This window comes from Prunus mume, linkage group LG4 (genome assembly GCF_029339155.1).
Source record: "Prunus mume cultivar Tortuosa linkage group LG4, ASM2933915v1, whole genome shotgun sequence".
Lineage (NCBI taxonomy): Eukaryota > Viridiplantae > Streptophyta > Magnoliopsida > Rosales > Rosaceae > Prunus > Prunus mume.
In genome coordinates, this window is record NC_142701.1 from 13,759,565 (window position 1) to 13,773,710 (window position 14,146).

General features: G+C 35.4%; 2 protein-coding genes across 2 annotated transcripts; one reads left to right on the forward strand and one right to left on the reverse strand.

Moving 5' to 3' along the window:
• The first annotated feature begins 974 nt into the window (after positions 1–974).
• Positions 975–2,303, forward strand: LOC103327757 (acyl carrier protein 1, chloroplastic-like). Its single transcript, XM_008230127.2, has 4 exons — positions 975–1,261; positions 1,368–1,481; positions 1,627–1,746; positions 2,017–2,303. The coding sequence occupies exons 1-4, from the start codon at positions 1,163–1,165 to the stop codon at positions 2,140–2,142; spliced, it is 459 nt and encodes a 152-aa protein (XP_008228349.1). The 5' UTR covers positions 975–1,162; the 3' UTR covers positions 2,143–2,303.
• Positions 2,304–2,642: 339 nt separating this feature from the next.
• Positions 2,643–4,451, reverse strand: LOC103327587 (Dormancy/auxin associated family protein). The gene is given in 4 exon segments (XM_008229919.3): positions 2,643–2,967; positions 3,404–3,468; positions 3,470–3,504; positions 3,921–4,451. Coding segments are annotated over 4 exon segments (372 nt in total). The 5' UTR covers positions 4,165–4,451; the 3' UTR covers positions 2,643–2,939.
• Between the last annotated feature and the right edge of the window lie 9,695 nt (positions 4,452–14,146).

The following is a 14,146-nucleotide window of genomic DNA, read 5'->3' on the forward strand; positions in this document are numbered from 1 at the left end:
AAAAAAGTTAACAAAATTGACGGCAGAACTATTTGTCCTAACGAAACTAAAGTTGAAGGATCACGGAAACAATTTTGGAAGTTGAGGGACTCAAATGTAAATCGGGTGTAAGTGGACTAATAAAACGATTAACCCAACTTTTCTTCTTCTAATAATAAAAATTCTATATAAAAATGATCATTTCTTTTTTTCTTTTTTTTTTCTTTTGTAACTTTCTCTAACTATTTGTGAGACATTTGAGGCGCACAAGTGAATATATGTCAAATGTGATGGTCATGCTTCTCCAAGTAAGGGTGGACACGATGTCAAGTTTGGTTTGGTTTAGATCTCAAAACTAGTAGCATAATTATATCAATCAAGTAAATATTTTATATCTTTCTTATATATATATATATATATATTAAATGACTTCACAACGTATCATTGAAAAAACTTCTTACTATTGAATATTGAGAGAGTCATCAAGTAAATTGGTTTGATTCGATTATGCTCTAGTTTCAAACCTAAACTGAACCAATTTGAACTGTGATACCACATTTATTTAGTGTACAATTTGATACCTTAGTCAAACCGAACTGAATCACGCACACCCTACCTACATCAAATACTTTTCCTCTCCCTTGGGACTAAAGAAAAAGATAACCCGATTTGACATGTATCCAACCATAATCTTGTGCAAGCCCAAAAGTCCCAAATTCCCAATTGGTCCGAGTCCAAAACTTAAATGACTAGATTGAAAGTCTATTTCTCAACCCCAAAACTTAACTAGTATATATGGATGGACAAAGAAATGCTTGGACTTTCCCATTAAGGCAGATTGAATGATCTCAACTACAAGTTTATAACAAAGTACACAGCTTCTAATGAGGGGGTAAGCCCTGCAAATGCCCATATGTTTGTCTCTCTCTCTCTCTCTCTCTCTCTCCTAAGTCTACTTATTGCCAGCTTTACAAGCACAAGAGACACACTACATGGTATAATCCGCCAAAGACATGGCTCATTACCATTTGATTTTATTGTTCTCATCGACCAACCCTAGGCCTTCATTTTTATGCATTCTCTGCATTATAAATGAAACAAACCCTTTAAGCCCTGCAATCTAGGGCATTACAAGAACAAGTTGTTAAATTTACATATTTCTAATTCTTTCCAATCTTTGGCCATGGCTTCTTTTGCTTCAGTTTCTCCAATCACTGTTGCCACTCTACCTTGCACCAAGGGCAGAAGCATAACCTGCCAAGCTAATGGCTTATCTAGCATTGTAAGAGTGCCCATAGTTATTGCAATTTTTTTTCAAATTTTGGTGCATGCATAGGTGGTTTTTTTTTTTTTACTAATTCACATGCTTGATTGTTTCATATTTGCAGGGAGGTCCAATGGTTAAGGGACTAAGACTTGTGCCCAAGATCAAGATCACTAGGGCGGCTGAAAGATCATTTCCAATCCCTAGTTGCCTCAAGACTGCAATCTCATGTTCCATTGTGAGTAGATATCTTATTTCACTTTAGATTATGTTTGGGGGTATTTTATTATCAGTATAACAAGCTCGATCAAATGTTACCAGAAGCGTTTTTAGTAACTTGATAGCAATTTTTTTATATATGCTGATTTCATTACCTTGTGCAGGCTCAACCAGAGACTCTGCTAACTGTCCAAAGCACAATTGCCAAGCAACTCTCCATTGATGAAAGCACTGTGACTCCCGAAACTAAGTTTGTCGATTTGGGGGCTGATTCTCTGGACACAGTCTGCTACTCTATCTTCATACTTTTTACTTTAGTATAACAAGAAAAAAATTGATTAGTCGTGACTTATAAAAAGTTATCTATGTATATAAAGCAAAAGGCAAAGAATGGTAAAACATTCAAAATACTAGAAAATATCGTCGGTTAATGCAAACATTAAGAATTGAAATTATTAATTAAATGAAGATAAATCACATTTACCTTCATGTAATTGACTAAAATCACCTTTGTTCAATAATTATCTGATCAATGGAATAAAAAAATGAAACAGGTTGAAATCTTGATGGCTTTGGAGGAGAAGTTCGGAGTGTCCGTTGGAGAAGGGGGAGCAGAGAACATCTCAACCGTTCAAGATGCTGCTGATCTGATTGAGAAAGTGAAATCAGCTTCAACTTAAGTCGATGTGAAGGAAATTAATTCCTTGCTGTTTTCCAGTCAAGTTTTGTTTTCTAATTTTTCCCTTTAGATTATTACGTCACAACCCCAAGGAAATTAATTTTCGTTTGGAATATGGAATGGATTATGGCAAATAAATTTATCAAACTTTTACCTTAGAGACTCAGACAGTAACACTCTTGAATGCTTCAAGATGTCATAATTCTGCATCAATTGCATAATTGTGTGTATATAAGTCAAAGTATATCCTTTTGTGCACGAGGGTTTTTTTTTTTTTTTTTTCTTTTTTGCAGAGGACATTTTCTATTGAAAGGGGCGATAACATACCAATAGACACTACACCGATGCTAGAACTTGAACTCAGGACCTTTTCTAGGTAACAATTGCTACAAACTACTATACTAGTAAATCTTTGCACGTGAGGGTTAAAATGTGAAAAGGGAATTGATATGTAAAAGGTTGATATGTAAACTCATCATGAGTTTCATCGAAGTGGGAGGATTCAACACACAAAACCCATATATATACAAATATACAGAAGAAAACTTGAAGATCACATGGAAACATCAAATAGGCAAAATGGCTATCCTACTTTAGTTCCTCCCTCATAATCTCCAAGAGGCATTGGGTTCTTCTCTTGTTCCCCGACAGAACCACCTTATTTATGTAGTACTTAGATACATCTCTATTTACTATATGGATATATTAATATGCATCAAGTTCCCACAAAGGTTCTCTATGTACAATGGTGTGGAGTCGCCGGCCGATACTTCATAAAAATCTTCATCACTTCCTCTCTCAACGATCCAAAGCAGCAATTACCATCCTACAATACAAACATACCTAATTAATTGAATAAGAATTAATAAAAGAGGTTAAAGTAATTAGTTCTTGCTAAACATTTTTCTCCACGATTGCATCGATCATCTAATCTACGAAAGAACCTACGTGTTATAATGCGGATTTTGTCAAAAAGTCTTACATGTTATGTTATTAGACTCAATCTACTATCTCAACGACAATTATTGATATTCTTATAATATAACATACCAAATTATAGTAACTAGCTAGACCTTACATTAGTATACTAAATATCTTAAGCATCCAAGATAGACAGTCTCTCAATCTAGTTTTTATTTGGGGGTTGACTTGTTCAGTTCTTAATCTAGTGAGACATGATCTAAACTAAACGAAGATTTATATATATTTTCTCAAGTTTAATCCTATTATCATTTTTTAAACACACTAAACAGCAAAACAACCAATCGTAACCAGTCGGACTTCTAGGTTCGGCGCGTTCCAAAGCATCAGCTGACGACTTCCTCCTTCGTTAATTTCTTGTTCATTGCACCTGGTGTTCCCGCTGCACATAAAAAAACCAGAAGAACACATGAATAAATAAAAAAAGGAAATTAAAAAAATTATAGCATCTAAGATTCACAGACAAGAAATCTTTGCACAAAGCTTCTTCCTTCCCAGTGAGAATGAGGTAGTTATGACGGGATATGTGTTGTATACACCCGTTCCATGCAATAATTCTTTCATAATAACCTTTACCTTAGAGTAAAACTTGCAAGAAACATAAAATCCATTATATGCAACAATGTTTTCTTAATAGCCAAAAAGTAACACTTTCAAGAAAAATACAAAGGTAGGAGGATATTTTCTTGTTCTAAAAAAAAAATTCTTTTATCCATAACGAGCTTAATGGGTTGTCACGTTATTTTATTTGCGATTTTTATTCACAGTCTGATAATATAAAAATAAATTTTAACTTACGGCTTTTTGGAGTGCCCGGTGTAGTTGGGGACTCCGAGGGGGAGCCGGAATTCGGTGACAGGTTTCCAAAAGTGGAAGAAGTGGTCCTAAGAATTGTGATGCTCCGAGTGACGGGCACCTCGTCGCAGACCATACTCGGCGAAGCCGGGCTAGACAAGGAGTCGAACTTGCGGAGCTTGCCGAGGCCGGTTTCAGGTGCCGGGCCGGCGAGTGTTTCATCCCAAAGCTTGTGAAGAAAACCCATATTGACTTTATATTCTAATTATATTAACTAATTTAATTTCTCTCTGTAACAACCGACGAAGCTGGCTGTGTAATATGGGACAATGTTGCAAGCTATACGACTGTTACAAAGAGATGGGGAAAGCGAAGCAAATGAGAGAGAAGATGTGAAAATTAATGCGTAGAAAGAAGGTCCTTTCTATGAACACAAGAGGTTTCAGGGTTCTTATAAAAAAACAAAGGCTTTCTTGGCTTTGAGAGAGAGAGAGAGAGAGAGAGAGAGAGGGGTGATGATGGCTAAGCTAAATTCAGTAAACAGAGCGAGCGGCTAAAATGGCTTGATTGCTTTGGAGCCATCCACTTTGCTGCTTCTCCTTTTTAGTAATTTAAGTAACTATATATCGTTGGGGCGAAAGAGACTATAAGTGCAAGAAACTTCCATTAATAATGAACGACGCCATTGTCACCTCTCATATTTTTCTTCATTCTGTAATTACGTACTCTTAAGAAATTATCTTTAGAAAATTTGGGATAAGTTCAAAATCGAAAACATAAGTTGGGTGAAATTCACATATAGTGTTGTTGATACAAATCCTTTGACTTTTATACCATATATGATTACATTCCTTTTTTAGATTTTTTTTTTATGATGTTTACCCTTTTTTTTTTCTTCAGCTTTTAGTTAATTTGTTGTACCAATTATGGTCCTAAAACATAAGTAACGTAAGAAATTAATTTTTGCCATAATAATAAAAACACAAAAGGTAAATACACTAGACACATCCTAAAAATCACTCAAAACTATACCTATGTTCCATATATTACACATGCTTCTAATCCTGATGATTGACCATAACACAACTGTTAAAAGTGTAATGCTCAAACCTAGACTATTCGGCCTCCTGCTATGCTTGTTTTTTTAGTACAAGTGATTGGGGGAGGGGTTAAATTTACACACAAATATGCATGGGATGTTGTACCTCTACCCACATGTGTGAAGGTGGAAGAGCTCAACCAACTTAGTGATACCCTCATTGACTCCCACTAGGCTCGTTTTAACAAAGTAAAACTAGAGATGCACCCTTCCATAAGAGGAAGGGGCATTGTAGATGTACGGGATGAAAAATCTTCATGTATAACCATAAGAAAACACTAATTTTCTATAGTAGAAGATGTATTCTATGTGCGAGTTCTTTATTTTATTATGATAATTTAATAACACTAATATAGTACTAACATTATTTATTTAAATTAGTGGGTGAATTGGGACAAATAGTTTCACATCCTTGAACAATATTGACATTGCAAGTCATTTTTAATTTAGAAAAAGTGAACATCTTAATCTCAAAATGAGAAATTGCCAAACAAAGTATATGAGAATTTTCATATATGTATTCTTCTTCAATATGGAAGTATTTATATAGAAGTACAAAGATGTGTTAATTAACCTTAAAAGAGATAAAATAGGAAATAAATCTCAATTACAATAGAATTAAACAAACAAGTAAGTAACCAAAATCCTAACTTACCAACACTCCCCTTTAAGTTGGCACAAAGATGTTTCGCATGCATAACTTGTCAAGCGAGTCATAGAACATCATACTTGAGACTACCTTGATCAAAATATCTACAAGCTGGTTTCATAATTAACAAAGAAAAACCAATAATCTCACTTTCCAAATTTTCTTTAGTTAAGTGTCGTTAGAACCTTCAGTGGTGATGGGAGAAGAGACATCATTAGCACTAGTGATGTAGGGATGGCCAGGCAGAATTCAACCCAACAACAAACAAGGTCTTTTTGTCAACCACAAATTAAAAAACAAATATAGGAAAGTAAAGATTGCAACGGAAATACAAGAGCAAACCCTAAAAAATAGGGTCAAGGCAAAGCAATTGCAAGACAAAGTAAAGGTAAAGGAGGATTCTTCCATATCAACTTAAGATATTCTAGAAATGGATTTATATCTTGTGAAGTACAGGTTTTGAGTACATATGTGGAAATGGATTTATGCGTACAACTAGAGCAACAAATGCAAAATCAGTCTATACATTTGGAACTTGCATAACAGTTCATACATAAACAACTTTCATACAAATTGACATGGGAGATTATAAGGACCACTTTCTTACACATTAACCACTTTGATTCTCCAAAAGGTTCCACCAATGCTCACACAAAAATCATCTAAGTCTCCTAAATTTTAGACCCTAAATTTCAATTGCTAAGTTCACATTCTTGGATGATACAACCTCTCTCCATTCCAGTACTAGCATTCCCAATAACACAATAAAAAAAAATCCACAAACCTAGTAGACTTGCTCATAGAAATCTATGTGCTTTCAAGACAACTCTAACCTCCATTTTCAATTTTCTGTTTTCCTTTCCTCCTTACATAATCATTTCAACAGTCTAGGTATCACAATCTTCAACTTTTTGCATACTTGTGGAACATACCATTCAAAGAATGTGCAACCTCTTCTTACCCTATAATCGACATAGACCCAAAATCTTCTCACATGGTTGTCGTCAGTTCATGACGTTGTCATAAGACATTGATTGCCGCAACAAAAAATGGGAGGGCCCACTTCGAATCTTCGATTTGTAGACATCCTCGACATCATCGTCTTCGCTCTATGCAATTTGGAACCTACAACATGACTTATGTCAATTTGTGGCTTAAGGTGTGAGGATTTCAAATTTGGGAATTAGGATTTACGGTTGGTTTTGGAATAATCTAAGGCCACATGTAATGGTCTGGGTGCGAAGAACATCAAAACAAGAGACTGCAGTGGGATGCCGAAAATGCCTTTTAAAAATTGTCTGTGTAGGCAAACAACGGATTTCCTAACAATCTCGTTAATGGAATAGGCAGATTATAGGTTTTCCGCGAGGTTGAGTATGTACTTGTAAATTGTAGGATTTCTGTAATTGATTTCTGATGGTTTGTGGAAGCCTTGTAAGGTCTAATTGTAAGTAGCCTTCACCAATAGGGAGAATTAAATGATGTGATTTAATTCACACACTGTTTAAAAGAATCAAACCTACCCACTACCTCGCTAATTGGAACCTATGTATCGCACACTGATAAATGTAATAAGAAGAGAAATAAAGGAATAAGATAATACGTTGAAAGTCAACGGTAAAAGTCAGAGTAAACTCATTTGACCAAAATGGTTGATCAAGTTAAACACTAAATATTATGGTTAAGACTTTAATTCAAAAATCATAATTACATTATTATTATTATTATTTTTAATAGAAAAGATGGTATTTCATTAAACCAAAAGGAATATTACACGGTAAGAACTAGCATGTTAACAGCGGCCTTTTTAAAACCTTCATAGAGAAACAAAATCTCAGGGCAGGAAATAGTACCACCCATGCTATTGACTAAACATAAGAGTCAAACAACTTATACGAAACAAACTAACCTAAACCCCAAACCACAAAACCCTTAAAACAATATCTCATCACTACGTTAGTACTGTCAAAGAAGTCCTTTTATGATCTAAAAAAAAACATCATAGTTCTTCGTACAGAGTCAAAAAGGGACTATAGGTATCATAATAGATCCAACCAATCACCCAATAGCAAAACCATTGAAACACATCCCATCACTACGTAAATACTGTCAAAGAAAGCCTCCTATTATCTAAAGAAAGCATCATAGTTCCTCATACAGAGTAAAAAATGTACTGTGAGCATCATAACAAATCTAGTCAAACACCAACCACCACCTCAAATTTTCTTATCCAGAACCCCAGTTGACAAGGAAGGGAGACCAAGATTGGCCTTTCAGCCTGAAGAAAATTTCGAAGAAAGATCTTCATAGAAGGAACATTCATCGGTTGCCAAGCCCACGAACGTTCCATAGGAGAATTATTAGGGAGATCTTGGAGTCCCCTCGAGACTGGTCTCCTCTGCCTTGTCAACAAAATCCTCGATACAAAAACTATGATTACTAGAAAAATCCATGCCACTAATAATCAAATGCCCAACACCAGTTTTCACACGCTTCGATTCCTGCAGTGCAGCATACTTGTCATCCCCTTGAGTAGAAGAGGCGGTGGCCATCTCCATAGCGTTAAGATGGAACTAGCTCTTTGGGAACCCAAAACAGAAGCCAACACAACCACCCCACAGAGAACAAAAGAGCAAAAAAAACGTCATACCCAATTCACCAAGAAGAACCCAAAGAGAAATCAGAGAAGACTGAGAGAGACGGTGCAGAGAATGAGTAAAGAAAACTAGAGAAACCCTAATCCTAGCCTTCGGGCTCTCATTGCTTGAACGAGATAGCAACCCCTTAAAAAAAAATCATAATTAGATTGTTAATTAGTTTGAAGGTTAGATTCGATTTGGGCTTTGAAGACATTTTAGGTCAAATGACAAAATAGTCCAAGGACTCATTAGACCTAGGAACAAGTGTTGTACGACAACACAAGTTAAAAAAGCCCAAGAAAAGCCCAAAAAGACCTCTTGGCCGTCTATCATGGTGGGGAGGTTTTCCTCACATGTGTTTTTTTTACTATAAAAAGAGAAATGTTAGGCCATTTCTCATTAGGGTTTGAGCATCCTAAGCTTAGGGTGTGGTGTTGAGAGAGGGGCTATAATTCATACTCAATCAATCAACCGGCTTTAATACCATGTCAATCAAAGTGCATGAGAATTTTCATATATGTATTCTTTTTAAGTATGAATGTATTTATAAATAAGTACAAAGATATATTAATACTAAAAGAGATAAAACTAGAAAATCTCAATTAAAAAATGACTAAACAAACGGATAAATAACTAAAATTTTAACTAAGTAAGACTCACCAACAGAAATATAGTACAAAAAAAAACCCCAAATGAATGGGAGAGAAGACACTCATGGTGTGAGCCAAATCTAGGGAAGCCAAGCCAGATATAGAAGGCTTGGAGATCATAATAATATAAGAAAGGAAGCAGGAGGGAGAGTGACTGGGTCAAGTGGGTCGATAAGTGTCCCACCACTTTTAAAGATAGTTTTACACGTCACTGGATAAGCTTGAAGACAATCTAGATCCACCAAACACTCAACGTTGAGGTTGGAGTTGTGGGCCCCCATCCAATACCACGTGACAAGGATGGTGCATCGCCTTCCTTCGATCCATTTTCAGTGTTCCACAGTTGAGAAGAGCTCTTGTTTGTATTCCTCCTCACTTTTAATTATAGTATATATAATATGGCATTATTGGCCCTGTCTGTCGATGGGTTCAATAATTGTGTTTATTATTTCTTCTTGTTAGATCATAGAACTTAGGATAATTATAAATATATTTTGAACCACAAAAACTTTGAAGATTTATATTTTCTTTTCGGACGGGGAATGCGATTGTTTTAAGATTTATTTTGCTTAAGCGTTAATCGGTTAGTAATTTATTTTAAAGCTTTAGAAAATCTTAACGCGTGTATGAGTGATTGTTGTGGAAGAAAAAAAAATTCAATTTTTAACAACGGTAGGAGGAGTTGTTTTATAGTTTTAGAAGTATTACGTGTTTTTTCTCATTATGAATCAATAGACTGAATTGATGGGAGAGCATAGCACAAAACCCTAAAAGGCCTAAATATCAAAAAGTTTACAACACACTAATAATGCATGCGCCTCCTAATCCTCGACCAACAAACTCTTAGGACAGTGTCAGTGCTCCAACTTAAAATCCACTACCAGAAAAATAGTTGGAATAACATTCCTTCGTGGCCTCATATAATAACAGTAAAATTTCCTCATAACCTTTCGTTTGGATAAGGAAAAATAACTCATAATTTAATTAAAAGTCAGGAATATAAGAAGAGAAATTGACAATTCTCTTATTTTACAACTTAAGCGCAGAATTTATTAAATGACACGCAAAAAAAAAGCTTGAAAATTAGGGCATCAAATTCCTGAGTTCAATTTCCACCAAAATATGTGTTATTTACAAAATTCGACATACATAAATCCAAATATTGAAATCTTCAATTGCTAGAAATTGAAATGATAGAAATCTAAATTCTGTCATTTTAGAATTCTATGTAATTTTCAATTCCTTCATCCAATATATCAAACTATCTATTTCTCTCATCACGTGATTAAATTAATCGATAAAATAACCTCTAAATTGATCTATTTCTTTGGTCATGATCAATTGATCGATTAATATTGCTTGAAAATATCAATCTCATGATAGTCCGTTTATAAAGGTCTAAAGTCAATTGTTTAATCACCCAAAATTAGGTTACCATAAGCTAATCAAAACGTATTGTTCCTTTCTTCTGGGAGAGAAAAATGGATTGGTTGAGATTCAACCATTAAGTATCATGTTAGTGTCAAAATGGCCCCAGTGACTTCGATCCCTCTGATTTTTGTTAGCCACCACACAAAGACTAACTAAAGTAACCACAAAGACTTAAAGACAACATACAGCCTATGGCTTTGTAGTTCAAATTAGATGATTGTTTCCAATAATTCAGTTTGGTTGGTTTAGGTAGTGCTATGACAATGAAAGAAATATCATCATGTTTCTAAAACTGGATGACCAAAACAATCACATATAAACTTTTAATATTGGGGATACTTTATTAATAAAATAGCATAAGATGTAAAATGGAAAGTCGGAATAGAAAATTATAATCCAAATGTGACTGTTATGAATAAAAGCCAATAACAATGTGACTTGTGTGCATATGTTTTTCTTTTTGTGTTTTTGATGAATTATTTTTGCATATGTGTCAAACTATGATTCGAATGAAGGAGAAATATCTTCTTATAGGTAAGGCCGCAAGCAACGTCATAATTCTAATCACAAAGCACAAAAGATCAAAATTTCGTAAAATAATGTATTTAGCAGCAAATGACCTGCTCCTAAAAAATAGCATCCAAATTCCAATCAAAACTTGGAGACTTGGGCAAAACTAGTAACAAGGCCCGTGACACAATGAACCAAATTAAGGCCGACAAAGAAAGAAAAACTACTCTATGAACCGAAAGATGACATGACAACGGAACAGTTGATGCCAACAACTTGAACTGATATGTTGAATTTTCCAAAACCAACTAACCTACCAATAGTCTCCCAACCTCAGTACTATAGTTTCAAGGTTATATAAAGTTATATTTTAACTAATATTGCAACAGCTGCTTAAGAAATAATAGGTATTTCATGGAATTTGGGAGATCACGACAATAGCAGGCTTGTATGTGGCTCCGCCCTGATGGAAGAGACCAAAAACATATGTTTGGTTAGTCTCCCGGGAAAAGTTTAATAAAATCACTAAATAAGAAACAAAGTTTGTTAAATAAAAAACGAAATTCCGATCAACACTAGGTTACAAAGTATGTTAAATAGGATGAAAAGATGTGGTTACAAAGTTTGTTAAATAGGATGAAAATAAGTAATAACACTAGGTTAATGGTCAAGGTTTAGTTTGCATGATCAAGGTTGTTTTTAGTACCATAAGTTAGGGCAGCCTTTATAATTTGGATAACTTTTATTTTTTAATTTTTTATTTAGACAAACTTTTTTTTCCTCAATATAGAATCCGTCAAAAGTACAAAAAATTGCGGGCCTTCATGAATGTTTAAGAGTCGGGTATGGGACTCAACCCATTTTACAACGTTGGATTTCAAAACGGATGGGCTTGGGATCAGAAGATCCAAGTCCAACCCAAAGTTTTTTCTTTGGAATGAATATTTTCTTTCTCTTTTTTTTTCACGAAAACTTTAGGATTTTTTTTTTTAAGAGTCCACAACGACCATGATTGGAAATTAATTCATCATGTTTCTCAATTTTGAATACGCCCAACGATTTTAAATGTGAAAATGGGAATATTGAAAAGCTTAAACAAACTATCATATATTAGTGCTCACTTTTACTATTCATGCAACAACTCGCCTATATTTCTTTTTGAGAGAAATCCGATAATTGTATTTATAAATTAGACACAAAAATTATCAATCACAAGGGCAAATACAAATGCTCATAAAGAGGTAATACAAATATGAAAGCATAGTAACCTGTTCATACCCAAAATAAATAGCCAATGAGGGCCAAACACGTGGACAAAGATTGTGCCCAACCATGGTGGCTTTCGGCACCCAGCCTACCGATTCATCGATTAGGGCAACCTTCTTCTCTAGGACACGTGGCAGGCCTACAATCGATATCTACAGTCCCACATCGAAAATCTACACAACAAGCACACCTCCCAATGCTTATAAAAGGAGCACAATCCCCCAAAATGGAGTTAATCAGAACTTACGGCATACCGCCTATTGATCTGTCAGTTTAAGCTTACTAAATCCGTACTTACTTAAGCATCAGAGAGCCTTCGGCGGTACCACACCGGTGCTCTAGGTCTTACTGAGCGTTTGTTATCTTACGGATCACGAGCTCTACCAAGGCCCTGAGCATACCGAAGGCCCATACACCACTGAGTTGAGTAGGAAAGTGTCAAACCATTTTTCCGCGTCAACATAACCACATAGGGTTAATCCAAATACAAGCTACAAAAGGCCGGAGAAATTTTGGCATTAAAGTCGCATGCCTAAACAAATCAGACATGAATCACAACACCCAAATCTACAATACAACTATAACTTTTAACTTTCACAAGTACAAAATAAAAGTAAAGACTAGAAACAATCAAAGACCCAACCCAACTCACAAGGAGTTGATGCAATTATTACAAAATAAGAAAACTGCAAACAAATAACCAAAAACCAACAGAGCCACTACGGATAAGAACACATTGCAATAAAAAACCGCTACCACAGACATCATTGCCGCCTTAGAGACAGATAAGAACACCACCGAGATTACAGCCAGTAACCTTACAACTAAAACACCAACCATAACCACTCCACAATTAGAGAGAGGAGGAGGAGTGGCCTCCTCCCCCCTCCCGAAACATAGCCAAAGAGGTTTGAGAGAGAGAAAGGAGGCTAGGAATTTGAGATAACTACCCGATTTTAGATGTGATGCTTTTCTACTCGCCTATATTTCTAGATATTTTCCACATTGGCCATCAAGGATCCAACTTTGACCATAATACTTTCCAAACACAACTATACAATAATATCATAATTTAAATACAAAATGTTGCACTTCTCTCTATCAATGACTGTATGAGCACATCCACTAGACAGTCTCTTAACCATATAGAGAATAGTCATGATCACCATCACATACAGAAAAGTGCAAGTTGATTCATAAAATAAATAAAAATGCAAGTTGTGTGTATCTTCTAGTGTGAGCACAAGCTCGCTTTGCTAATGGGGATTATGGCAGGCAAAACAAGTAACAATATAATTTGATTTTCTAAATCAGGATGATCTAGATGATCTACTAGGCCTAATCAAGATCTTGATCTTATGCTATGTCAACTTAATGTCACCACTAACCACCCACAATATAGTCTAAAGAGCATGACTTGGTGTTCCTAGACATCATTTTTCACATCCCTTTTGATTTTTCTTTTGCTTTCTCCACTTTCGACACGCTTTGCCCAACTTGTGTTTTAAACTATTGCTTAGTCATGAAAATGTTGACAAAGACAGGCGACCATCTATTTTGGATGGACGGATTGAAATTTTGGCAACTTGCATGGGGCTTTTGGGTCCTACAACAAAAAAGGTTTCAAGTCTAGAATTGGATGGGCAATAATTTGCTGGAATTAGTGGGTCCAAATCACCTTTCCTTCACCATCCCAAAGCCTAAAGCAGACGAATAAGGCTTTTCCTAGGCGTAGGGTTTTAGGATCACACACATGTGGGGCCTTCGCCCACGTGCTGTAGGGTCTTCACCCTCAACATACTAAAACTTGGCCCATAAAAATAACAGAACTCCAATTCTGCCATTATAGGATTAGCCACCTTTGTTTGGTAGGCATTTATGCAGCCTCATGGTCGGTTGGTGGAGGATATTTGAAAACCCAAATCTTTACAGAGGCCAACCATTCAACAATTTCAATGCAATCACTTAAATTGCTTGTTACTCAA